This window comes from Syngnathoides biaculeatus, chromosome 7 (assembly GCF_019802595.1).
Source record: "Syngnathoides biaculeatus isolate LvHL_M chromosome 7, ASM1980259v1, whole genome shotgun sequence".
Lineage (NCBI taxonomy): Eukaryota > Metazoa > Chordata > Actinopteri > Syngnathiformes > Syngnathidae > Syngnathoides > Syngnathoides biaculeatus.
In genome coordinates this window covers 19,748,574-19,774,933 of record NC_084646.1, presented here as the reverse complement: position 1 = coordinate 19,774,933, position 26,360 = coordinate 19,748,574, and the positions used below count along the sequence as shown (strand labels likewise).

The 26,360-nt window shown below is 39.9% G+C and overlaps 2 protein-coding genes across 9 annotated transcripts; one reads left to right on the top strand and one right to left on the bottom strand.

Annotated features, from left to right (window-relative positions):
• Positions 1-258: 258 nt before the first annotated feature.
• LOC133503673 (5-hydroxytryptamine receptor 3A-like) lies at positions 259-18,683 on the bottom strand. 8 transcript variants are annotated; one of them, XM_061825494.1, is made up of 20 exons: positions 17,002-17,862; positions 16,822-16,933; positions 16,693-16,747; positions 16,347-16,510; positions 15,523-15,567; positions 15,335-15,441; positions 12,474-12,643; positions 10,775-10,941; positions 10,464-10,674; positions 9,443-9,622; positions 8,577-8,761; positions 7,013-7,064; positions 6,333-6,496; positions 6,200-6,244; positions 5,444-5,550; positions 5,151-5,320; positions 4,872-5,035; positions 3,538-3,748; positions 1,642-1,848; positions 259-660 (listed from the first exon to the last, which is right to left on the bottom strand). In XM_061825494.1, exons 2-20 carry the CDS (start codon positions 16,864-16,866, stop codon positions 362-364), a joined length of 2,748 nt encoding a protein of 915 aa, XP_061681478.1. In that variant the 5' UTR covers positions 16,867-16,933; positions 17,002-17,862; the 3' UTR covers positions 259-361. The 8 variants fall into 8 exon arrangements, 7 of the variants coding, with proteins under 7 accessions (XP_061681478.1, XP_061681477.1, XP_061681480.1 ...); XM_061825493.1 differs by having other exon boundaries at positions 16,822-16,875; XM_061825496.1 differs by having other exon boundaries at positions 16,347-16,533; positions 16,822-17,862.
• A 242-nt stretch (positions 18,684-18,925) lies between these two features.
• dynlt2b (dynein light chain Tctex-type 2B) lies at positions 18,926-23,148 on the top strand. Its single transcript, XM_061825499.1, has 5 exons — positions 18,926-19,290; positions 20,556-20,689; positions 20,845-20,914; positions 22,140-22,203; positions 22,303-23,148. Exons 1-5 carry the CDS (start codon positions 19,244-19,246, stop codon positions 22,348-22,350), a joined length of 363 nt encoding a protein of 120 aa, XP_061681483.1. The 5' UTR covers positions 18,926-19,243; the 3' UTR covers positions 22,351-23,148.
• The last annotated feature ends 3,212 nt before the right edge of the window (positions 23,149-26,360 follow it).

Below are 26,360 nucleotides of genomic sequence, written 5' to 3'. Positions count from 1 at the left end.
TTTGTCCATCAAGGAGCAGCAACATATCTTATAAATCTTGTTGTTAGCGTGTGGCACACTTAAGGTCATTGGCAACAATTGATTGGACTTTTGATTTAACACACACGCATTCACACGTAGAAACATACAAAAAATTTGAACCCAAAGAAAATTGCTTTATTTCTCAAATTAATTAGCATACACGAGTGAAGTGACATTAAGTGTAAGTAAACAAGTATAAAAATCCTTAAACTATCAGAATAAAAGCCCACTAAATAAACTAGGGTTGAGTAATAATATGCTTTAAAAGCGGATGCACTATGCTGCTACTACATTGTCAAGCAACTAATATACTAACAGGACAGTCCATCCAAACATGGCATTAATGCACAGCAAATTGTGATGGTTTGTATGAGTTGAACCAGACAACAATGATGCTGATGAAGCTGACAGATATGAAGATGATGTAAATGCCAAACAGCAGGCGATCGATGATGAAACCCACTTGGATCCACTCCTGTGCGCTCTGGCTGACATCCAGCTCCTGTTCCACTTTCATCCGGATGACTCGGAGGTCCCTTCCCAGGCTCCTTAACTCTTCCACAGCCTTGTCCTGGCCCAGCGGGCCTCCCGGTGTTTGGGGGTCTACTTCATCTCTGCTCTGAGTGAATGCATCCATTTCTGTTTTGGAGGTGGAAAGTGAGAATGCAACTCGGTAAAAGCGGAAACTTTGACCATAATTTCTCATGAAAAATGTGCACCCATGTATAATATGCAGTCCCAAAGTTGACCTCAAAATTCTGGTATGTGCAATACATTTTTAAGTGATCAAAACATGAAATATTTGAAAAAGCAAAAAAATATATATCCTTTTGAATATAATTGCTCATATTTTATAATTCACTGCTCTATTTAGTGAGAAAACAAACAGCTGTGCTCATATATTTGATTTCCCAGGCAGAATTTGTAAGAGTGGTACAATTCTTAAAAAAAAAAAAAAATGGAGTAGGCGAAACACATTTTATTTTAATGGAATTCAAATTAAACTGTCAAGCATTTCAGGAAATTATAGTCATGGAAAAAACATAACCATAAAGAAATTAGTGATGATTGTTGTTCAGTCATTAGTTGCTTTAACAACAACAACAAAAAAAAAAAAACATTTAACCAAATTCTGATTTATTAATCAAGAAAAACGGAAGCGTCACACACCCATAAGTATTCAGACCCTTTGCCAAGTTTTTAGTACAATCACCTTTTTGAGCTAATACAGCCATGAATCTTTTTGAGAATGATACAGCAAGTATTTGACTTGCACTCAGGGATCCTCTGTCATTCCTCCTTGGAGGTTCAATCATGTATTTAAGGCCTGAATATGTTTCGTACTCACTGTACGTAACCCAGTCACATTTGAATGTAAGTGCAGGTTACGTCTAGGTGGTGGTGGCATCTTGGAATGAAAGTCTACAGATTTTTCATAAGCTTTAGATGGGGACACAAATATAGAAAATGTAAAAAAAAAAATTCCCTTCTATATTATTGCGTAATGGACACAATTGATTTTTTGAGAATTTATTTTGGGAAAAAAATTGCATTACACACAAGAAATTACAGTACTCCTCTTTTGTGATCGGGTTTTAATTGCACACAGCTTGGTCTTACCTAGTGTGCAAGGATTTCGGATGATCTGGGCCACTTGTGTGGGCTTTGGAGAAAGCAGAACCATGCGGCCCATTATTTGGATGATTAACAATCGGATCCAGCGAGGACACTCTGAGTAGTGAGCAGAGTTGTGTAGTAGATTGGTGATGAGAATGGTCTCTAGAAGACTCACCACCATCAGAGCCAGACAAAGAGACAGGAACACATCTGAAATGAATACAACTTGTGTGACATCATTTTTTGTGAACAATATATATATTTTTTAATCCATCCATCCATTACTAATAAGCCACAAAGTTATGTTTTGTAGTTTTTTCTTTTTTATTTATTTTTTAACCAGGCAGGCTGGTAATTTGGTAAAAATGTCACCCTGTTTGGCTCATAAAATTATAAATCCGACTCACTACCTCATCAACCATTAACCACACCACGTCACTTCAAAAACTCTTCAACATCAGAATCAGCTTTAATGGCCACGTGTGTAAAAACACACGAGGAATTTTTCTCCGGCAGTCCGTGCTGCCCTGGTACGACATTCAGAACAAAGAACAAGAACAAAGAGTAAGACACATTTCTGTTTATAGAAACTATTCCTGATAAGATGTGCAAGATGTAAAATCCATTTAGATAAGTGTGTCAACCACGTCAATTGTCCAAAGGGAGCAGTTTAAGGTGATGAATCGTGCGGTCTACAAAATATAAAAAATAAATCTAAAAAAAATGTATATATATGTACATATATTATTAGTGCTAATACTGATTGGACCAGCAGAATGTGAGTGAGTCTCTTAACATGACAAAAATAGTAGCTTTGCTTATCAAGAATGTAATGACTTAATTGACTGAGGCTGCCTTCACCTGGTTTCACACCAACCTGACTGAGAGAAAACAATCTTCGTTAACAACTCTTCATCCTCAAAAACCACCCAATCCTAATGTGTCCACCAGGGCTCGTGATTGGCCGCTTCCTCTTCACCTGTTATCTCCTCCCACTGTATAACATCACTCTGGTTTTCTCTACCAAGCTGATGTCCCCCAGGCTACATTTCTTCTGAATCCTGGATACAAACAAACTTTCCACAACTCAATAAGGACCAACCAAATGTAATTAGAATCAGTCTATCTGTGAGCCTCCCTTGACTACCGCAATCTTGGGATCACCTTCAATGCCAGGCGCTTCTTCAACCAACACACCAATCACGTCACCGAAAAAAAGCTTCCTTTCAACTGAAAAATCATCTCTCGCCTTAACCCTCACTGTCTTTCACTGCTGCCCAAACCCTTATGTACACCTTCATCAATTTCCATCATGACTATTGCAACAGCATCCCCAGTGCCACAATCTCCCATCTCACCCTTGCCTCACCCTTGTCCTCTACTGGCACCACATTTCCGGATTTCAAACTCAACTTTCTCACGAATACAGCACTCAACAACTAGGCACCCTCATACCTCACAAACCTACTGCACCCCACACCTCTGCATGCAGCCTCCGCTCTTCTAGCTCAATTCTCTTCTCTATACCAGAAACCGAACAGCACGTGGGGGGACACAACCTTCTTTGTTGCTGCCCCTACCATATAGAACTCTCTCCCAAAACAGATACAACACTGCACTGATGTCTCATCATTTAAATCACTCCTCAAAATACACCATTTCTACTCTGCATTCATCACTGAGCCATTGGCTCATTCTCCTCCTTTAAAATATTTGTTGTTTCTATTTTTTTTCATTCATTCCAATGTATTTTGCCAACGTTTTTCGGTTATCCATTTTGTAATTTTTCACTGTAGTATCTCTCAAAACCTTTTAAACACCCTCTATAAAAACAATGTATTATTGTTATTATTATTTCATTATTATTATTGTTATTATTCAAGATCCTCATCAACCTACTTATCAGGGGTAGGGTGTTTCCAGTGATGGGCAGCAGGTCGCTCATGAGGAGCAGAAAGACCGTGTAGCCCAAAATGAGGGTCATCTTGAACAAGGAGCGGTCCACCTTCTGAGGAGGCAACAGAAAACTGAAGAGGTCCACTGTGATAAGGAAGCAGCAGGGCATCAGAAGATTCACCACGTACAGCATGGACCGGCGCCGCACCGAAATCTGTCGGTGAAAAATGTACCCGACTTCATTCACCACTAATCAAAAGTCCTCTCAATCCTTTTAAATGTGGCCTAATGGCAGTCTCGCATGGAGACGACAATGCGTAATCACAGTGATCCATTCATTGCCACTACTCTTGGCTTGTGTGGCAATAGACAGGATGAGCGAGTACCTCATTAAATACTGAATGAGCTGGCGAGAACCACTGGCGACTTAAATACTGTAATTGGCATTAGTCAATCAGTCATAGGCGAATTAATGCTCATTAACAAAATAGAAAAATGGAAAAAAACTTTTGTCCTAAAAAATGTCAGATTACATGATAAATGTCCATCCATTTATTCAGACATTTTATCCTCACAAGGGTCGCGGTAGTGCTGAAGCATATCCCAGCTGTCATGGGCAGGAGGCGGGGTACACCCTGGACTGGTTGCCAGCCCATCGCAGGGCACATCGAGACAAACAGCCGCCCTCACAATCACACCTTGGGGCAATTTTGAGTGTCCAATTAATGTTGCATGTTTTTGGGATGTGGGAGGAAACCGGAGTGCCCGGAGAAAACCCACTCAGGCACGGGGAGAACATGCAAACTCTACACAGACGCGTACGGGATTGAACCCGGGACCTCAGAACTGTGAGGCCAACGCTCTCCAGCTGATCCACCGTGCCACCCACATGATAAACATTTTAACAAATTTAACTTTATTAAATCACTGTTTAAGCAATTACAGTTTAGTTCAACATAAATATACAGTACAAATGACCATTAATATAAAATTTTATGAAATCTTTTATTCAAATAAACGATCTTACATAAAGTATAAAATATTTGCAGAATAAGAAAAATAATACACAATATAGTTGATTAATACTAATAAAATTTGTCATAAGTGGCTTGTTAAAATGAGAGATATTACAGTGTTAAATAGTCGTACCGATTACTTTTATTTTGAAAATAAGCTTTTTTAAGAATGCATTTTTTTTTAAACTTATCTATGATTGACTTTTTGCCTGTTTCAAAAATCAAGTGCGGCTCCTGAGCCCCAAACTTTTCCCACCTCTCTTGTAGCTTTACATCCTTTCGGACATAAATGATATGTAAAGGGAGTAAGTAAGTCCTTACAAAGAAGCGAAGCTCTTCGTAAAATCCACCATATGAAGATTGTATCTTCTGTTTTACGGCTTTGATTCCAATCAGCTCCCATTCACCCATAGTTGTCATCAAACTTCGGGAATATTGGAATATTTGCTCTGTTGACATTAAGCGGCCAATCTGTATAGAAGGAACTGAAAGAAGAATGTTTTTTATTCCTTTAATTTATATAATACTTTACATTAACAACAAAGGTGTTTGAATCTTTTAAACGTAAAAGAAAAGCAGTATGGATCGCTCCGTACTTACAAAGATGCAGGTAAGCGTTGAAGGTTAAAGTGCAGTTCTGGATGTCAAATGGAAAGGTGTATGTGTCGAGCCTGCAGGAGCTCACCACTCGGACAGGCCTGAGATCCATCACAAAACCGTCGTGATACACGTATGTGTATGGCGTGAACGGAGCCGAGTTCCTCTCCATACTGCAGGCGGAGGACATTGTTGAACGCGACTTGAATTGGAATGAGTTGATTTGTTCTTTTGTTTCACTGAAACTATTTTGGGGTACAAACTATTGGCCCTCCTTGATCGTCGCAATGACTTACAACTCATTGATGACAATATCGGGGACCCAAAGCACTTTTCTTGGGATTGTAATCCATTGGGCACCGCACTCGTTTGGGTCCCAGCTAATAAACTCATTTCTCCACCTCTGCAACGTGGGAACAGTGATAAGTAGTCACATCCTAACATACTGTCAAGTAAAATGTTGTCCTAGAAGTGTAGCACTGACCGCAAAAAATATCACAAAAACAGGTCTGCCATCTAGTGGAAGAGTATTATATTGTTCTGTCTGTCAGTATACGTTGCTGGCTGAGATAGTTGAACAAAGATGCAAAATTTGTGGTCAAGAATTAGCTCTCACTGTCTATTAATGGCCCATGTCACACTTATTTGAAATCACTGTACTATAATTGTGTATATGTATTTCATCTATCATGCATTCCAAACCTTTGAGTTGATTTGCCAGTTAATTCATTCATCCAAATTTCCATTTTCTAGAGAGCTTTGGACAAGAAGTGTGGTACACCATGAACTGGTTCCCAGCCATTTGCAGACCACATACATACAAACAAGCATTGAGACTCATATTCTAAAGTCTTCAGTGAATATAACATGCAGATTTTTGGGATGAGGGAGGAAGCCAGAGGCCATGGAGAAAAGTCACACAACCACAGGAAAGCTGGAGCCAGGCTATGAATCTCAAACCTCCGAACTGTGAGGCAGATTTGCTAACTAAGAGTGTACCATGCTGCCAGCAGATCGTCCAGTTTTAGAGAAACTGGAAAGTGATGACTCACCAACAGTTGGATGATAAATGTTGTCAGGACCTGAGCCTTTTCATCCTGAAAGGAGAAGTCAAAATGCCGGAGTTGCCATAAAGTCAGAGATCTTGGTGACCTTTTATTTGTAATAGGTGTCATTGTCGCTTACCACACCGAGAATGCCAATTAGGACAAAGTCAACACTGACAAGCGTGGCAGTTGAAATGTTCACAACGGGTCGAATGGAGCTGAGGCTCAAGACAGGCCTAAGAGCCTCCAGGAGAGCGGGGCTATCCGGGCGAGAGCAGTTCGACATGATGGAGATGCATGACGCTGCACGAAGACCAAAGAACATCAGCAATATTGGGAGCAGGCAGTGCAAATGTATTAGCTTGGGTACCCGTTACGAAACAAAAACTAGAGTGTTATTGCTTGCGCTCCATAAAAACAGCTCATTAGATGTTTTCTGGTGAAGGATTACCAAAAATCTTTCCAAACATGCAGTGGTATGTAGAAACACCGTTCCCACAGGAACAATAACAATAACAACACAATAATTTATCATGAAAGATCACGATTCATTCAACAAAAAGGTAATACACAAATTTGTTGTACTTAATTACAATACCCCCGCGACCCTCGTGAGGATAAGTGGCAAAGAAAATGGATGGATGGATGGATAATTACAATACATAATATCAGGAAAGTAATTAAATTGGACATATTCATTGCCACTCTCAGTTCGCTGAAGATGTTTAAAACCATTCAGCCTCTCATGTAAATTTTCATGCGTCACAAAGCCGGAAACAAAAGGGAGGTTGGAAAAATACGTGATCGGCATATTCTTACCGTGCATGAAGAGCGAGACGAAGATGAAGAGAACCATCGAAGGCTTGACTTTCTGCGGGCAGCACGAAAAATATTACATAACAGTGTGTCAAAAGTGGTTGTTAGGGTAATTATGCTACTCGTGCTGGATGGTGTGTGAAGTGCTCCCATTCACTGAAAGTTAATTATGTTTTTTTTTTACTTTTTTTCTTTTCTTTTTTTTTGCTTCGTTGTTAACTCAAGTTTAGGTATTCAATTTTATTTGGACACATGTCATAAATGTAAATATTGATGCATCTTTGATTCAGGACAAACATTACCGGTAATTAAGCACATCTTTACAGTGTTTTTTTTTTTTTTTTCCCAGTATGCGTGTGTGTGTGTGTACGCGTGTGTGTTTTGCAAAAGGGACACGAAACCCTTCACTCAGTATTTTAAATACTGTTCTTTTCAATGGAAATATCCACAGTATTTAACGACTGTGTTTATCAACAAAGTCTTGAACACTGAGACTCTTCTCGGAGATGACGCAGCCAAAGAGATGTGACCTTCCTTTAGTCTGGCCTCCAGATGCAACACATTACTGGATTACTTTTTAGTCTACAACAGTATTGCGGTTTTATTTTGTCATTTTCTTCACTTAATCAAAAAAAAAAAAAGGTTTCATGTCAAATCAGCACCATTTTCTTTTGTTTTTAAAGCAATCATTTTAAAAAATCTGACTGTTAGTTGACATGCAACCCAAAAATTCTACCCACCATAATTAAGGGCTATTTAATACATTTTAAATATAATAAGACATTGAAAACTGTTAAGAGGTTCTGACACGTGAAAATTTTTTTTTTGCTATTTTGCTATTAAGATTGAAGTTATCTATGCAAGTTTGGAAAAAAACCCAAAACCATTGTCTTCAAAATGCTGTGCTCACTATTCATCCACTCATCTATATCGCTTTCTATCAGGCTTGTCTTCATTAAAGTCATGGGTGAGCTGGACTTTCGCCAGCTGACTGGGTGAGAGGCTGGGTAAACCCTAGACTGGTCACTAGCCAATCGGAAGGGACATATACACAAACATACATTCATACTATCATTCACATTGACAAATACATTATCACATGGTTAGATTTTTATCCATTATCTATTGAGTTACTGATGTCTGATTGACTTAGTTCTTTCCCCCTCATTCTCATATTGGAAAGGATATGTAACTGAAATTAAAGTGTCTCAGAGGAATAACATGATTGAAATGAATACCAGCCAAAATCATGAGGTATTTGTTCATATCATTTTATTTTTTTAACATTGTAAACCTTCACACAGCATTTTATCAGCACTGTTGTTGAGGGATCATTTAAAAATTACTCTTAAAAGTAATACAATTAATAAAATAAGCATGACAAAATGACCTATCAATCAACCGCCCCCTCCACACACCAAAAATATATATATAAAAAAAAAAACATTGACTCACAACTGTCATGTACTGCTTAGGACTTGACCCAGATGATGATGATGGTCATGAAGCTGACAGATATGAAGAGAAGGTAGATGCCAAATAGCAGGCGGTCTAAGATCAAACCCACCTGGATCCACTCCTTCGAGCTCCAGCTGCTCCCCAGTTGCTGCTCCACCTGCTGCCGGAGGACCTTCAGGTCTCCACCAAGGCTCTTCAGCTCCTGCACTGCCCTGTCCTGCACTGCTTGTCTTTTCTCCTCATGAGGGTCGTCTTCAGCTCCATGGTGTGTGGACGCACTGCTGCCTCTTGTGTCTGTTGGTTGACAGAGATTCAGTGAACAAGGGGTATCAGAAAGGTTTCAGGACTGGTGTCACAAAAGATATATTTCAAACCCAAACTGTGAGGTTTCCCCTTCACTCTGGGCCAGATGATCGACCAGAACGTCTAGAAAAAGATCCTGCGGGATTTGCTCTCTTCAGTACGTGACAAGAGACAAAAGTGGTGCCAGGCCAACTCATGGCTGCTTCAACATGACAATACACATACTCACAATGACCTGAGCATCTGACAGTTCCTAGCCGAGAAGATCTTCGCCGTGCAAGAGCAAATTCCCTACTTATTTGACCTGGCGCCGTGTGATTTTTTTTTTTTCTCCTCTCTTTCCAAAGCTTGGGTGGGATGGGGAGAGTCATCCAGTCTACCTGCTTTAAGGATACTGACATTTACAGTAGCTGGATGTGGAGGATCCCAGAAGAATCCTTTCAGCAGTGCATGAAGGTGTGGACCACACGGCTGTTGGAACATGTTAAACTCTAGAAGAGGGTGACTTCAACGGAGACAACTTGTAGATTGTAGGTTGGATTTGAAATATCTTTTGGTACATGAGTCCTGAAACCTTTCCGATACACCATGTATATCAAATCTCAAAATCTTTTTTGGAATACTGTATTATAATCAATATGTGTGTATTAAGCAGAACCAATCCAAGAATACCTGAATCTTTGACTTGTTCCCAAGGCAGACCAACAAGACGACCTAGAATGCGCAGAACAAGCACATGGATCCAGCGAGGAACAGGAGAGACATTTTGGGAGGTGAGAAGTAAGTTGGTGATGACGATCGTCTCCAGGAGACTGGCCACCATCAGAGCCAGACACAAAGAGAAGAACACATCTGTTGTGAAAGACAGGGGTAAATCACACACACATTCACCGGTGAAGAAATACATAGATGAACAGAGAGACCTATAAAAGTTGCTTCTCGTGGTAAAACGTGTTTGCTTGGCATTTGAATTGTGAAGACATGGAAATGGGTAGGCCTACGTGTTTGCCCACGCTGTTTATGGATCATGCAAATTTTCAGTACTGCCACTGTAGCACTACAGCACACTTCCTGCACCTCGGGCATTTGTTTATAAAATCATAGGTTGCGCGACTATTATTGAGCTAAGGGGGGAGCGCTTTGAACATGAACTTATTAATGAAAATTGCAAAGCCGTGACAGAAGTCCATTCATCCAATCATTTTCATTTTTCACTTTTGTTCCTAAGGAGACATTTTCTAAACAACCAGAACAGACTTGTTACACGTGGTGCAATGTACTGGCTTGTGGAAATGTGATTATAAGAAGCACATTAACTGCATGGAGCGAGTGGCATTATATTGTTTCCTGAGTGGAGAGAGGTGTCATCTCTTTGTGGAACGGTGTTAAAGTGGATGACACATTTGAGACGCGCTCTATTTTTGCAGTGGAACATGTTGTTGAGTCATTCTGGTGGAGCAAAGGGTTGTGGGCCCGGCAGAGTGCCATTTTTATGGCAGAAAGTTAATCTTGACTTACGCCAGCGAGGACCACATTTTTGTAAGTCCTGACACAGTAAATACTGTAGACAGATGGTCACACATGATATTGGTGAATTTAATCATGATATGTTTGAGACATAATGAACCTGTATGTTTATGCTCACTTCAATAACGTTATACAAAGGGAAACTCAGCACGAGTCTGGCACTTACTCATGATGGGGATGCTGTTCCCCGTGATAGGCAGCAGGTCGTTCATGATGAGCAGGAAGACGGTGTAGCCCAGGATGAGGGTCATTTTGAAGGAGGAGCGGTCCACACTTTGTATAGGTAGCAGGAAGCTAAATAGGTCCACTGTGATAAGGAAAATGCTGGGGATAAGCAGGTTCACCACGTACAGCGTAGACCTGCGTCGCAATATGATCTAGCAGAAAAATAAACAACATTCAATAGTACAGTATTAGTGTTCATTGGACACAGAAGGTCGGATTCGATTCATTTGTGTGCTATACAATTCGACATACATGAAACTGAAGGTTGTCCACATAGGCATCCTCGCTGTCATGTTGATAAATCTCCTTTATGGCAGTAATGTTCAGCAACTCCCACTCCCCTAAAGTGGTCATGACACTCTTGGATCTCGCTGTGATAAAATCTTCAGACGTCGATAGGGACAACTTCAAGTCACTTGCTGAAGACAGGAAAACATTGAGTTCTAAAGGCCAGTAACCACCCACATTCTATATGCATTATTGAACATGACAATGTTTGAGTATTTTGGAGTCTGATCTGCATGTCAAACAATCAACTGTCATCTTTCTTAGAGTATCAGTAACAAGACAATGACACCACTCACTGTGGTTTTTTTTTTAAATTTGGACTTGTTTCTTTGTATACTTCTTTGGTAGCATTTTGATATTCGCAAATTTAGAATTGAAGCAGCATTTTTTGAAGAAGATGCCTCAAAACATAAGCAAAGATCACCACTAATTAGAAATAAGGCCAAATAAAGTGTTTTTTGTTTCTTTCTAAAGGTGTTGCTTTTTTTTCATTTTGGCAGAAAATTTGTACTGAAACTGGAGCGCTTCTTCACTTTTAACAGATATTACAAGCCTTTTCCCTCACCCAAATCCCTTCTTAACATGACTTCTGGTTTGAAATTCAACTTGGTGTTTCAAATATCTAAAAATCAATTGCAAAGAAAACTGTGCAGTTGGAATAATACGATAAGGTGACTATACGTACAGTCAAACGGTTTTCACAATCAAAACGGAATAGTGACAAAAACGAGTTTGAAACTTCCATTCGGGGGGATTACTTCCAAATGTGTTTTGCTTTGTACATATGACTGGTTGCATCTTGGGTGCACAGTACAATACTGTATTGTTAAAGAGACAATAAATCAATATTAATATTTCAATATTACTGGAATCAAATGTACGCACACCTTCATCAAAGTCATTTATGTCAGACAGTACATCACTAGGGAAAAAAAAGCCATGTTTTTTTGAACCACTAATGTTGCATCGTCAAAGAGAAAAACTTTGTTTGGTTGGTGATTTGTAAAAATAAGAGACTTATTTGGGCACTGACCATTTGAGGAAAAATCGAAAATTAACTAAATTTGGACTTGAGAGGCTTCTGCTCAACAGTGAGGCAATGACACTGTATTTATGTCACGTATTCGCATTACAATTAAAATCTATCCATCTGATCCATTTTCTGTCGCGGTTGGCCTCATTAGAGATGCAGGTGAGTTGGAAACTGGAGACTTCAATGAGAGGTGGGGTACACCATGGACTGTCCCCCAACCCATGGTAGGGCACAATGCACATATAGAAAAACAGTCATTCAAATTCACATTTACACATATGGTGTAACTATTTTAGTTAGTTAAACATGCCTGTTTTGGAATGTGGTAGGTCGCTGGAGTACCTAGGCAAAAACCCACATAACTATACAGAAAAGCTGGAGCACAGAATTGAGCCCATAATATCTCGACTGTAATTTTTTACAGTGAAATGGATGCGTTCCACAAAAAACTTCATAAGGATGTTAAGAATGGAATCAATGTCACTATCCTTGAATTGACTTGTTGTTTACACTTGAATTGTCAAGTTCAGCAGCAAACACACAAATCACATCTAAATAACCTCTATTTTTACAGTTTCTTTATGGTTCAGAGTTCCACAGTTGATCAAGTCACCATGGAAAGACCGTTACCCATGTTGATGAAGGAGCCAAAGGTAAGTGTGCAGTCCTGTACATCAAAGGGGAAGGTGTAGATGTCGAGGTTACATGTACTGACAACTCTGGCTGGTTTTGAGTCATGCATTTTTCCATCGCTGTGCAGATTCAAATAGGGAACAAATGGAGCTTTATCTTGATCCATACTGAAACACATCAGATACACACTCAGGAGTGTACAAAATCATGTTTTACATTTGTTTATAGCTCTCGAAAGCAAGGGAGATGTTTCATTTGTGTTAGTACAAACCTGTCAATCGTCTTACACTACCACAAAAATATATGTTTAAAATAAAATGTTCACCTTCGTCATTTGGAACCAATAAATTACATGAAATGAAAGTTCTTTAAATAACTGGAGATATACAGGTTTTAGGGATGACCCGCTGGTTTATGCAACGTTCTTTTCCATGTGAAAGTTGTAAGTTTTTATAAATGACTATGCACTGATAATGTAGTCATGCAATACCAATGCCCAATGACCGGGCAGAATTACAAGTGAACCACAGTAAACTCCCAGAATAAGTGTCAAATGTCCAAGCATTCTGCATAGGCCTGAACCCCTCATTCAGATCATAACCAAGTGTGACTTTGGGTATTAGTTCAAAAGTAGAACAACAATCAGCCACCTCCTCTACATGGATGACATCAAACTGTAAGCAAACAACAAAGGCGACATCAACTCCTCGGGTCATGTCACAAGTATACGCAGCAATGACACTGGAATGTCATTCAGACTAGATAAGTGGGGCAGAATAATATCTAGACCAGGGAAGATTATCACAACCAACCTTTCGGCAGCATAATGAATGTGGAGGACAGCTTCTGTGCAACACAAGGAGGCAGAATGGAAGTACAGCCAAAGCCAAATAAAGAAAGAGGACTAGACAAATCCTAAATTGTCAGGTCTTCTTCTTTTCCTTTCGTTTTGTCCCGTTAGGGGTCGCCACAGCGTGTCATCTTTTTCCATCTTAGCCTATCTTCTGCATCTTCCTCTCTAACCCCAACTGTCCTCATGTCTTCCCTCACCACATCCATAAACCTTCTCTTTGGTCTTCCTCTCGTTCTTTTCCCTGGCAGCTCCATTCTCAGCACCCTTCCACCAATATACTCACTCTCTCGCCTCTGAACATGTCCAAACCATCGAAGTCTGCTCTCTCGAATCTTGTCTCCAAAACATCCAACTTTGGCTGTCCCTCTAATGAGCTCATTTCTAATCCTATCCAACCTGGTAACTCCGAGCGAGAACCTCAACATCTTCATTTCTGCTACCTCGAGTTCTGCTTCGTGTTGTTTCTTCAGTGCCACCGTCTCTAATCTGTACATCATGGCCGGCCTCACCACTGTTTTGTAAATTGTCAGGTAAATGGCAAAAATAATACCCCACACCATTCACACAAATGCTCCGCCAGTAGTCACATATTCCACTGGCATAATACCCTGGCCAATGTAAGAAATTGAAGTCACTGTTATCAAGGAAGAAGAAGAAAGCTCCCTAGAATGGATGGAGGGTTGGACTCCAAGTTCAGCATCCCATGCCTATACACAAAGTGGGAGGAAAAGACAAGTGAGGGTCCCAGATTCTATCCAGGAGAAAGCAATAGGCTTCTAAGAATACCTGAAGAAGAAGACTCTCCGGGAGGAGCTACTAAATAAATGCTTCAGGTAACAGAAGCCCAGTAAGAAAAAGGAACCAGATGGGCTGTCAAGGAAAAAAAAAGCCGCTGCATGGCATGTATCACCCATAAATTGAAGAACTGCCTGACACTGAGAAAACATCCAAGTGGCTGAAAAAAATCTGCACTGAAAGACACCATGGAGGGAGGCCACATTAGACAGGACACCAGATGCAGGCTGAGCAAGGAAGTCGTAGAGAGAGACAGTGCCCCACATCACAGCAGAGTGATGTAGGACATAGGACACACAAGACATTGTGATGGTGGAGAAACATCAGAAGAGAGCTGTTGTGATACAGGTAGTGATCCCAAGTGAGAGCAATATCCAGAAAAAGCAACATGAAAAGCTAGAGAATTACTAAGAGCTAGGGGATAAACTGGAGAAAATGTGGATGGTGAAGGAAATATTGATGTGATCGGGGTGTTGGGGCAGTAACCCGTGAACTGGGAGGATGGCTGACGTCCGATGTCTCCAACTAGAAGAGCACGATATGGGTAACAGCTAAGAATCTGCACAGAACCCACAAGCTCCTTGGCCTCAGGTCAAGGACCCGAGCCTGAGTGCAAACCCACCCAGATAACGGGTGGGAAAACTTTTTTTTTTTTTTTTTTGAGCGCAACGAGAGGGACGAAGAGAAATATAATAATACTTGTCATGATAACTTCAATTCATATATCACTTTTGAAAATACCTAGGGTCCCTTTACAGAGTCAAGGGGGATTCAAAAAAGCCTTTGTGAAAAGGTGTGTTTTGAATTATCAGTACATTATGATTATAGGTTTCTCTCTCACTCCAAAAACAGAATTCTCAGGTTTTCCTGATTGTAATTGCGTTATTTGCAGCATCAAATAATAATAATTATGTTATATTGTTGTTGTATTGTTGTACATTGTTGTTTTTTGCTTTTTGGTGTGGTCGCCAAGTTCCTTAAATGTGTAAATTCAAGAAAACAGCTAAATGGTTAAATGAATTTTTTACGCCATTTTTCAAACTGCTTATTGTGTGTTTTCTTATTAAGTCAGTAAAAAACATTTTGATTTGGGCATTAAAACATATTTTAAAACAACACATATAATGGCCATCTAAGACTGTGCTGACGACATACTGATGTACCTGTGCATCTAGTGTAAGTGATGCAAAAATTAGGGCTTGAAACTCACAATTCTCGGATGATAAGATCTGGAACCCAAAATTTATGTCTGGGAAGAGAAATCTTGTCAGTGCCACACTGGACTGGGTCCCAACTGACAAACTCATTCTGCCACCGCTAATGAAAGAATGAGAAGATACATGATAAATGCATCATAAATCACCATCACAGAATAACTGATACGGAAACTTTACTTACAAAATGTTGCCAAAGATAAGTTGTCAGGAGTTGGGCTTTCTCATCCTGAAGAAGCGACGCTTCAATTATCTCAGTGATACATTCAATTATTACTACAGCAATTGACACAATTTCCTATTCTGATACGTTAATTTGATATCACCTATTGTTTGTACTGATTTAAAGGTAAGTGCCTGTTGCCTTTATTTTCCCAACAATTAATCCATCCATGTATCCACCTATCCATCCTCATGAGCTGAATTTGATAAGATAAGCGGGGCACACCCTTGACTGGTCTCCAGCTGTTTGGAAAATTGACCTCATACCCACATTCACACCTACAGACAACCTTATGTGCATACTGTAAGAGTGCTGGGGAAAGCTTGCCATATTTCAAATGCAATAATCACCAATCATTTCATAAATGAAGGTGATATTATCACAAAATTATGCAACAAATCTTATTTTTCTAGTACTCCATCATCTGCATATGTAGGAACTGCCTTAAGTAAAGTATCCACAATGGGTCTGGGGTTGTTAAAATAAATAGACAATATTGATGTTTCTCTTTCAAGCCATCTAAAGTAACGTCTACCATTTATAGTGCCATTATCCACTAATATTACTTTTCATAAATACAAAAGCCAATCCAATTATTGAGAGAAGAGGCTCCAAACTTAGCCCTAATACCATATTTGATATACAGTAGTTACAGCAGACCAGTCGAGGGTTTCTTTGTAACGTTCGGCCAATGTCAGCTGGCATTGGCTCTAGCTTCCCATGACCTTGAACAGCATAAATGGGATAGAACCATTATAGATGGATTCATAATGAGCTCAACATACCACTCCTAATATTCCATAAAGCAAGAAGTGTAAGCTGACGTTGGTGGGGGTTGTCATGTTTGTGACTGGCCTTATGAGGCCCATCTTAAAGATCGGCTTCAGGGCCTCCAGCAGCGCCAGTTGGTTCGGTTGAGAGCAGTTTATCGTGATGGTGCTGCAAGGAGCTGATAGGTCAGACACAGCAGGTCTTTAATTAAAACAAAAGAAGATATAATTTACTATACGCTTTAAAATTCCCCAAGGGGAAATTCAACTCACACTCCACACACCACACAGACAATAGCTTATATTTACTCGCTCTATACTGATCTGTCCTGTGCGTTCTAATGGTGGCAAACAAATTTACCTGGAATAAAAACCAACAGCATAATTACCCAGGACCTAATTGAGAGGAGGGCACACTAGAATGCAAACAGTTAGTTAGTTACAAGTTAGTTACAAGTTGATCAAAACATACAATTGGAGAACAAACTACCTTATGTGAAGGATTTTTGAAGGTCATAACATCTAATCTCTTCATCGTGTGTGGCTGCAGAGAACCGGTAATATAGCATGCCTTTATGATATTATTAAAATAGCTGTAAATGCTGACAGGATAAACATTAATTACCAAGAAGTGCTTACCTAGAAAACTCAAGTCATCCTTATCACTTACCTTGTACATATGGCATATATACTGGTACTGCAACTGTAGCGGGAAGTTGGGATTTTTAAAACATGCAAATAATGTGGTTAAAGCAAAACTCTGCATGACAATGCAAGGAATCTATCCCCTCCCCTCCCAAAAAAAAACGAACCATGGTTTCAGTGCACACGGTCATTGATTGTCACGCTTGTTGGTCACAAACAAATACGGTGTTCCCACCATATGAGGAAGAGACACGCTCTGTTATGACTACACACAACCAGTAATATTTTTTTTCCCTCACCGCACTTCTGATAAAATAAACAAATTTTTGTTACAAACATACTAGGTTGACAACATCACCAGATGACCGTCAAACAAATTTGGAAAAAAAAAATATGAATTGCAGTCATCACGTCATCACGGTGTGAATGAAGTACTGTACTGGTATGTGTTTACATCTCTTAAGCTGTGTACTCTTCTGGGCATTGCAGTTTTTATTTCTTGTGATGAAAAATATCAATCAAAAAAAAATATCATCTGCTAATAAACCTCTTCCCAAACAGACGGCCGGTGTTTTTTAATGCAAAAAATAGCCAAATGTATTTTTGAGTTTACAACGTAATCCCCCACACCATTCTCTGACAGATTACATGAATTAATGGGGTGCCATTTAAATTTTTCACATCAGAACAATGTGTTGTTTTCAAAGAGGTGTCTACTAGTGTCATCATATTTTTGTTTTTAAAAATACTTGAAAAAGTGCTGAGCAATGTTGAATTTATTTTTTTGCTTTTTGAAACTCACAAAATTGTTCAGCTTTTTTGGCAAATATAACTGAATATTAACAATGTGATACCTATTGTAATCCATCCATCCATCCATCCATCCATCCATCCATCCATCCATCCATTTTCTGAGCTACTTATCCTTACAAGGGTCACGGGAGCCTATCCCAGCTACCTTGAGGCAGGAGGCGGGGTACACCCGGACGCCGGGACAAGAACATAAAAACTCCACACAGCCAGGGTTGGGATTTGAACCCCCAGTCCTCAGAACTGTGCGGCAGACACTCGAACCAATTATTCAACCGGTCTTAGAATCATCCATCCATTCATCCATTTTTTGAGATGCTTATCCTCATGAGGGTTGCGGGAGTGCCGGAGCCAATCCCAGTAGTTTAATCCCAGTTTTTGGAATGTGGGAGGAAACCGGAGTGCACGGAGAAAACCCACGCAGGCACAGGTAGAACATGCAAACTCAACACAGGCGGGGGCGGGATTTGAACCCCAGTTCTCAAGACTTTGAGGCAGACGCTTGAACCAATCAATCACTGTGCCGCCACTCTTAGAATCATTCCTTCCAAATCTCTCTGTATTGTTTATCTGTTTGGCCGTATTTTCTATTTCACGAAAATAAAATGAGCTTCACATTTGGAGACAACTTTCTTTTCTGCGCAACAAGGTTTTTTTTTCATACCAACATTTACTTTAATTATGATATTTCAAATTTTCAAACGATACTCATTGAATGCTCCTGTACTTACTTTCATGTGATTCTTCTATGGACCAGAATTTGCTGTAATTCTATTTTTTGACGGCACGGTGGGACAGCTGGAAAGCGTTGGCCTCACAGTTTTGAGGACACGGGTTCAATCCAGGCCCCGCCTGTTTTCATGTTCTCCCCATGCCTGCGTGGATTTTCTCCGGGCACTCCGGTTTCTTCCCACTTCCCAAATATATGCAACATTAATTGTATACTCTAAATTGCCCTTAGCTGTGATTGTGAGTGTGACTGTTATCTGTCTCTGTGTGCCCTGCGAGTGGGTGTTCAGGCTGTACCCTGCCTCCTGCCCGATGACAGCTGGGATAGGCTCCAGCACTCCCGCTACCCTTGTCAGGATAAGCAGCTAAGAAAATGGATGGACGTATCTATCTTTGCAGGTGTATGAACGTTAAACACTGAAATAGTTTGCGAGGTGGCGTCATGTGTTATTAGGAATCAAAAGCCATGCTCATTTACGACCTTGTCTTGATTTTATTTGATTGTTTTATATTTATAGATTTAACAAAATCCTAAAATTTACTGCAATTACTTTGTTCAACAGACGACCCATTTTTACTTTTTGCAATCGTTTCCTCCGGTCACTTCCGGTGAATGCCGGCTGAAAGTGTAATCAACTTCCGGCGATGTCGTGCTTACTTTACAGGCGTCCTCGCTTTTATTTTTCTGCTACCTTTCCTTTGTTGAGTTATTGAATCAATTGAATGCTATGGAAGGCTCAGACACATACTTGATACGCCCCAACTATCAGCACAAGTGAGTTGCTTTAAAGCCATACTCATATTCTTGTGACATTAGCGTGTAGCTGAAGCCTAGCTGACGTTCGCGTTTCCCAGCTACCGTAAACTGAGGTTTTCCTTCCCGGTTGTGAGGGAAGCCTCTGCTGGTGAACTACTTGTTGCTCTCATGTTACATTTTACAATGACGCAGGGACGTTTTTCAAATCACCTCCGGAACCATTGTGCACTATAAGAAATTTGAAACTGTTGTATTAGCCAAATAACGTTGCTGAAATACACGATAGTTTCTATTAGATATTTCAAGGGCGATGTCTGTTCGAGCAATCTCATTTTGAGTGACACAGAGAGCAAACTGTCAGATTTACATCAAACATAATAAAAAATAAATAATCATTTACTATTGATATACATCTTGACGGGGCTGAAGCCCAAAACGAGTTCCGTGCTGAAATCGAGGAACATGTTCATCTGTCTCAGAACCACAGAAATCCATCTATCCCTTTTCTGAGCCGCTTATCCTCACAAGGGTCGCGGGAGCGCTGGAGCCTATCCCAGCTGTCATCGGGTTGGAAGCGGGGTGCACCCTGAACTGGTTGCCAGTCAGGTTAAACAAAATGGTGCTGGCAATCTTCGTGGCCTAATTTGCTTGAAGCGATTTTCCCAATGAGACAGACACAATGCCATCATCAAGATTATTTGCAATTGGTCGTTAACGTCCAAATGTGTACCATAAATCAAATTTATAGTCCACCGGCAATATTGTAGATTCCCTGCACCCATAGCTCATTTATTACGTGGAATGTAAGAACATCGAAGCATCAACACTTCATTTTTCTGATGTGATCAATGTATTTGACAAAATTATGAACCTTGAATACTAGCCAAAATAAAACAGGCTCACCAAAATGGTGCACATTCAAACTGAAATAGCTGTTCAGGGGCTAAAACGGTTCCGTACTTGAAGCATCAGCGGTTCCTCCTCATAACTCCTCCGTGGAACATCCTCGAGTCTCGATCCTTGTTACTTGCTGCATTGAGCAGAATTAAGATACTGCTTAATACTGCAGGATGACAACAAGTTCAGGGTTGGACTCGAAGCATCTAAGGAAGGAGCTAGGAACATTGAAATTAAGAGAAATTTGTTTCACCATGTGAGTGTTGTACATTAGTTTTTGAAAGAATGTTCCTCGAATTGTTGCATGGAAATCAAGTATAATTTTGGGCACCTCATTATTGTCAAGGTGTATTTGGGCCACTTTCTGGCCATTGTCTTTATTCTAGATTCAAGCCTGCAGTCGTAAAGGAGTGCATCCGCGAAACGGTGAAGGCACGCCTGTCTGAAGTACAATACGACCCAGACGAGGTCCCTGAGCTCACCCGCACGGTGGCAGACTGTGTGAAGAATAAAGTGAAGAGTGAGTGATACAAGTCCACCACACAAACACAGGCATGCTAACCTAACCTGACAGTGAAAATAAACAAATCCTTAATCAAATGTCAAATTGGATGTCCAATTGACTGTTTTCATCATTACTGATCACCGTGTTGTTGAATTTTTCTTCATTCATAGATTTAGGGTTTCACAGGTATAAGTTTGTTGTGCAGGTGACCATTGGAGAGCAGCGTGGACAAGGTGTCAAGTAAGTTTCTAATTATTATTTGAATTATTATTCATTCCGAACTGTGTAGCTCATCTTTTTTTTCCCTCGATAAACAAAAATCACCATTTAAAAAGTGCATGTTATTTACTTGGATTGCCTTTACTAGGAATTTATATTTAATGGTGTTAAATTTTAATTGTGGAAACTCTGAGGGGGGGAAAAAAGAGAATTTGTGGGCCACCTTGGAAGTAGACACGAGCGTCTCCGCACCCGGAATTGAACCATGATGTCCAGTTTGTCCTAGTCTACTTATTCTTCATAGATGAACGGCTGCCAATCCCTACTGTATGAATACATAGAGATTAAAATGATATCGGCGGCACGGTGATACAGCTGGTAAAGTGTTGGCCTCACAGTTCTGAGGACCCGGGTTCGATCCCTGCCCTGCCTGTGTGGAGTTTGCATGTCCTCCCCGTGCCTGTGTGGAATTTCTCTGTGCACTCCGGTTTCCTCCCACATCCCAAAAATATGCATCATTAATTGGACACTCTAAATTACCCCGAGATTTGATTTTGTGTGTGTGACTGTTGCCTGTCTTACGTGCCCTGCAATTGGCTGGCAACCAGTTCAGGGTGTACCCCGCCTCCTACCCTTTGACAGCTGGGGTAGGCTCCAGCACTCCCCGCGACCCTCTTGAGGATGAGCCGTAAAAGAAAATGGATGGATATAATAATATCATACATGGATAAATTCTAACTTAGTTGTATGTCTGCTGTTGAAAATGTACCATTGTTTTAACAAAGTGTATAGCATCTCATCAGAGTTAAAAAAAAAAAAAAAAAGACTTCTTTAACATTTGTCACATTTATGACATTTTTGATGAAACAACAATTTACCAACTCCCCCACTTAGCAGAGCAACTGTATATTTAATAGTTTATCACCATGCATTTATAGTTTTTTGTGATACTTGGTGGTAATAACTTTCATGAGGAAGTCGAGCATTTCAGCCATTTCCATTGTCAACATTTATTTATATGTATAATTCTTTTAGAATCTTATGGACACCACATCTGTTCCTTCACTGACCGACATTATCACAGCACTTTACAGTTACAGTTTAGTGTTACAGTAAACATTCAGAATGTGATAAACATTGTGTTAAACAGTCTCCGTCAGCGAGTCAGTGCTGTGACTGAGACTGTGTCACTCACATATTCTGGAATGTGGATTCCAATTAATGAAGACTTTGTGTCTTTTGTCAGGATGTCTTCAAGGTGTTTATGGGATGCTGATACAGACAACTACGCAGAAGATGTTTTCATGAATGTTAGTATTTTTATTCTTCTCAGTCTGCTGTATGATTTTTGTAGGGGATTTGTGTTGGTGTATTTTTTTGTTCCCTGAATATTTTTGTCACGTTAACAGGAAACCTTGTTCTGTGCGGTGGCTGTGTTTGGAAGCTATTTCTACTGAGGAGCTGGGAGGACGATTGAGGAGGATGACGGCACTGAAAAAGATGAGACAGGAATCTGCCGATGGCACGACGTCAGTCCGATTTTCCTTTCTTTAACTTTACGTGACTGTGTGAAGGCTTTTATTATTTAAATTTGAAATGGACTACTTGTTTCTTACTTAAGCAATAGAACTGTGTGAGAACAGAAAAATTAGGGCAATGGAAAAAGTATTCAAATATAATGAAAGATGTAAACAATGCATGTATATCACTATAATAAATGTACAGTAATAATGATTTGAGAAAAATAATGTATATTTTAGGAGGATGACATTTTACATACATTGTACAAGCAAATAATTTCATTACCATATTTAAATACTTCTATCAGAATCATAATAATAATAATAATAATAATTGTTTCATATTGTTGGAATAATACTGATCCAACATTGTCAAAAATGAGTATTCTTAGCTTTGTAGAAAGTGTCAGAAACTTTGCTTTACATCGTCACAGAATCGCACCAAATTGTGCTGTTTTAATGAAGTGTCCGGTGAGTGTATTTTCCCCACTCAAAAGGTTGCAGACTATGTGCCTTGCATAAAAATGAAGACAGAAGTAATTTAAAATGGGAAATAGTTATTTATTTTCCATGTCTCAGTGATTGAAGAGGTACTCCAAAATGTTCACAGCTTTTTGTCTTGAAGCAAACATAGTTTTTATTTAAGATGTAGATCATAATGAGCAATGGCATCTCTCCTATGCTGAACCCATTTTAGATTCAGCACGCATCAGCCAAATAAAGAAATCCACTTGATGTATGCAATCTCTTCATGTCTTTTTATTCGTTCAGGTGGACTCATGCTTTAGTCTTCTTCCACCTTAAAACATACTCAAATGAAGTGTCGCCAAAGTTGCGTGAAAAAGAAGCTACTGCTTACTTGATTTAAAAAGTAACTGGGTTAGAAAAAACAAACTTTACTTACTTAGTAGTCTCACTTATCTTTATCACTTATAATTATCACATTAAAAAAATAATTTTAACCATTCCAATTACTTGGTAATGTACACCACACAACTTAAAGACTGATGTCATCAACATGAACCAAATAATTTTAAATATTACTGTTTTTGAAACGGCATCATGTTGTCGCAGCTTTAGACCATTGCCCTTACAGTTCTGAGGACCAGGGTTCAAATCCCATCTGGAGTTTGTATGGAAAACGAGACTTGAAGAATGGGTTCTTTCCATTGCTTTAGGAATTACCAGTAGATGGGCTCCCTCATTGGTCAATTTCAGCAAATCTACAGCAGATGGAAAATATTATGTTTCTCACGCAGGCCACAGTAGACAAATGAGGCATCTCTCCTTCAATTGTCTATTCCGCTTATCCTGATCAGAGTCACAGGGAGCCGTAGCCTTTCCCAGATTACTTTGGGTGAAAAGCAGTCAGTCTGACAATCATTCATTCCTGTCACTGAGTGCAAACTGAACCCCGCATGGAAGTCAGGTGAGTGAACTGCCACAACGTTGGCGAATTCCAACACGGCAGAAGGGCGCAATTGAGTGATCAACCTCGGGTCTATCAGTTAGTGAAATGACTCGTACTGATTAGATAAACATAGCATTGGAGTCTTTCCCCTGCTATTTGTGGTACCACAGGTGTTGCGAACAAACCTTCTCATTCTCATGATGTTACCTTGACATTTCCAAAACGTGCTGCACATGAATAAAATGTATTGCCCCCCTTCTGAAATGCTTACATTTTTGCATAGTTTACCGACTTTGTTTAATAGCATCAAAACAATGTAAATATTAGACATATATAATCCAAGTGAATTTAAAATATCCATCCATCCATCCATTTTCTTTGGCGCTTATTCTCACAAGGGTCGCGGGAGTGCTGGAGCCTATCCCAGCTGTCAATGGGCAGGAGACAGGGTACACCCTGAACCGGTTGCCAGCAAATCGCAGGGCACACAGAGACAGACAGACAGTCGCACTCACAATCACACATAGAGGCAATTTAGAGTGGCCAATTAATTTTGCATGTTTTTGTGATGTGGGAGGAAACCGGAGTGCCCGGAGAAAACCCACGCAGGCACGGGGAGAACATGGAAACTCCACACAGGCAGGTCCGGGATTAAACTGGGGACCACAGAACTGTGAGGCCAACGCTTTCCAGCGGATACACCGTGCCGCCTTAAAAGGAATCTCAATCGGCAAAATCAAGTCAGACAAAAAATCTGATCAGAAGAGTTGAGAAATGAAACAACTAACATTTATCAATCTGGAAAGGGTCACAAACGCATTTCCAAAGCTTTAGGATTGTAACGTACCATAGGTAGAACCATTATCCTCACATGGAGAAAACATGGAACAGGGGCGAACCTTTCCAAGAGTGCCCAGCCGACAAAAGAGTATGTCAATGACACATCCAGGAGGCCACAAAGTAGCTGAGGACAACTTTTAAAGAACTTCCTGCCTCTCTTGCCACAGTAAAGGTCAGAGGTCATGACGGAACAAGAAAGAACAGACTGAGCAAATACAACATTAATGGCAGAGAAAACTGCTGCTGACAAAATGAACACAAATGCTCATCCTTTTTTTTTTTTTTTTTTTTAAACCCAAAAAGAAATACTATTAGTTATTTAGTGAGAGTGAATAGAGCTTAATATGAAGAGGCTCAACTCCCAGGCACTCACAATTATCTCTTACCACTGCCCTGGGCAGTACCGCCTCTGGCATCTGTCACACAGCTGCTTCGCATTAGACGCTAATTAGACCAGACATTTAAGTTTTGAATGTGGCATCGGCATTTGCAAATTCGCTGCGTTGCATTACTGCATGTTGGATTCTTCACTATTGTGCGTAAATTCATAAGGCTTGTGTAGAGCATCCATTTGTCACAGCGAGTCTGTGCCTTCATAGTCTCGTTACGTTTTTGTTCACGATTCCAAATTTTGCCTCAAAGTCATTGGACTTTGCCTGTAACCTTGCGTTTTTGTGCCTCTGGCTTTTTGGACTGCTCAAACCATGACCTCAGTTTGGAATAAACCCACTTTCAACATGATGCCTTTGGCTGGGAGTCCTGCATTTGGGTCTAGCCCGTGCCTCCTGCCCATGACATTATCTTCCTGTCAAGTCCGTGGTTGTACAAGTGGAAAAAAAAAGTGCAAGATCTCATCAAAGGTTGAGTACTAATTTCAGTTTACCAGTAATAATATTAAAAGGTCACTTGATATTATTGCCTGTCTTGGAAGTGAATCTTAGCTATTTTCTGACAGTGGCACAGGCTGATTTGTTTGATTTAAAAAAAATAAATAAATAAATTAAAGTTTTGGGAAAAAAAAAAGAACGATTAAGAAGGATTTTCCACTGTACTGAGGTCAGATGGCCAGGACTACATGCATTTAATGAAGTTGAAGCTTTTAAATATGGTATAGTGATGTCTATAAGTGTCAAGACACTGAAATCAATCAATGCTCAGCTCACACCACTTTCTTCCTATGTATTTTAATCATTCTTTCTCAACTCTTTGTATGTTATATACTGTACACTATTTATTGTATGGTGATGTATTTCTTTGTGTGTTTATTTTCTCTTCCTGTAACTGTTGTATTCCTTTGGGAAATATCCATAATTATAGAAACCCATTTTTCTAATTGCTCCAAGTTTCAACCCTGCTGTTGATTGTCCAGTCATGTCAAGAACAGGGATCAAATATACCTTATAATTAACATGAAAAATATATTTGGCTCTGTCACCTTTTCTTTTTTTTTTTCTCAGAAAATGCTAATGTGACCAAATGCCCCCTTAGATATGTAAATAAATTGTAAGAAGGTTTTCCTCTATCAGTCCATCAATCTTCTCTCCTAATTGTCTTCACAGCTGTCTTCCGGGGGTGGGGGTACATCTGGGACTGGTTGCCAGTCATTCACTCGGAGGGCACTTGTGGACTAACAACAGTTTTTGCTCACATTCACACATATGGGCAATTTTAAGTCTTGACCTATTAAAAGGGCATA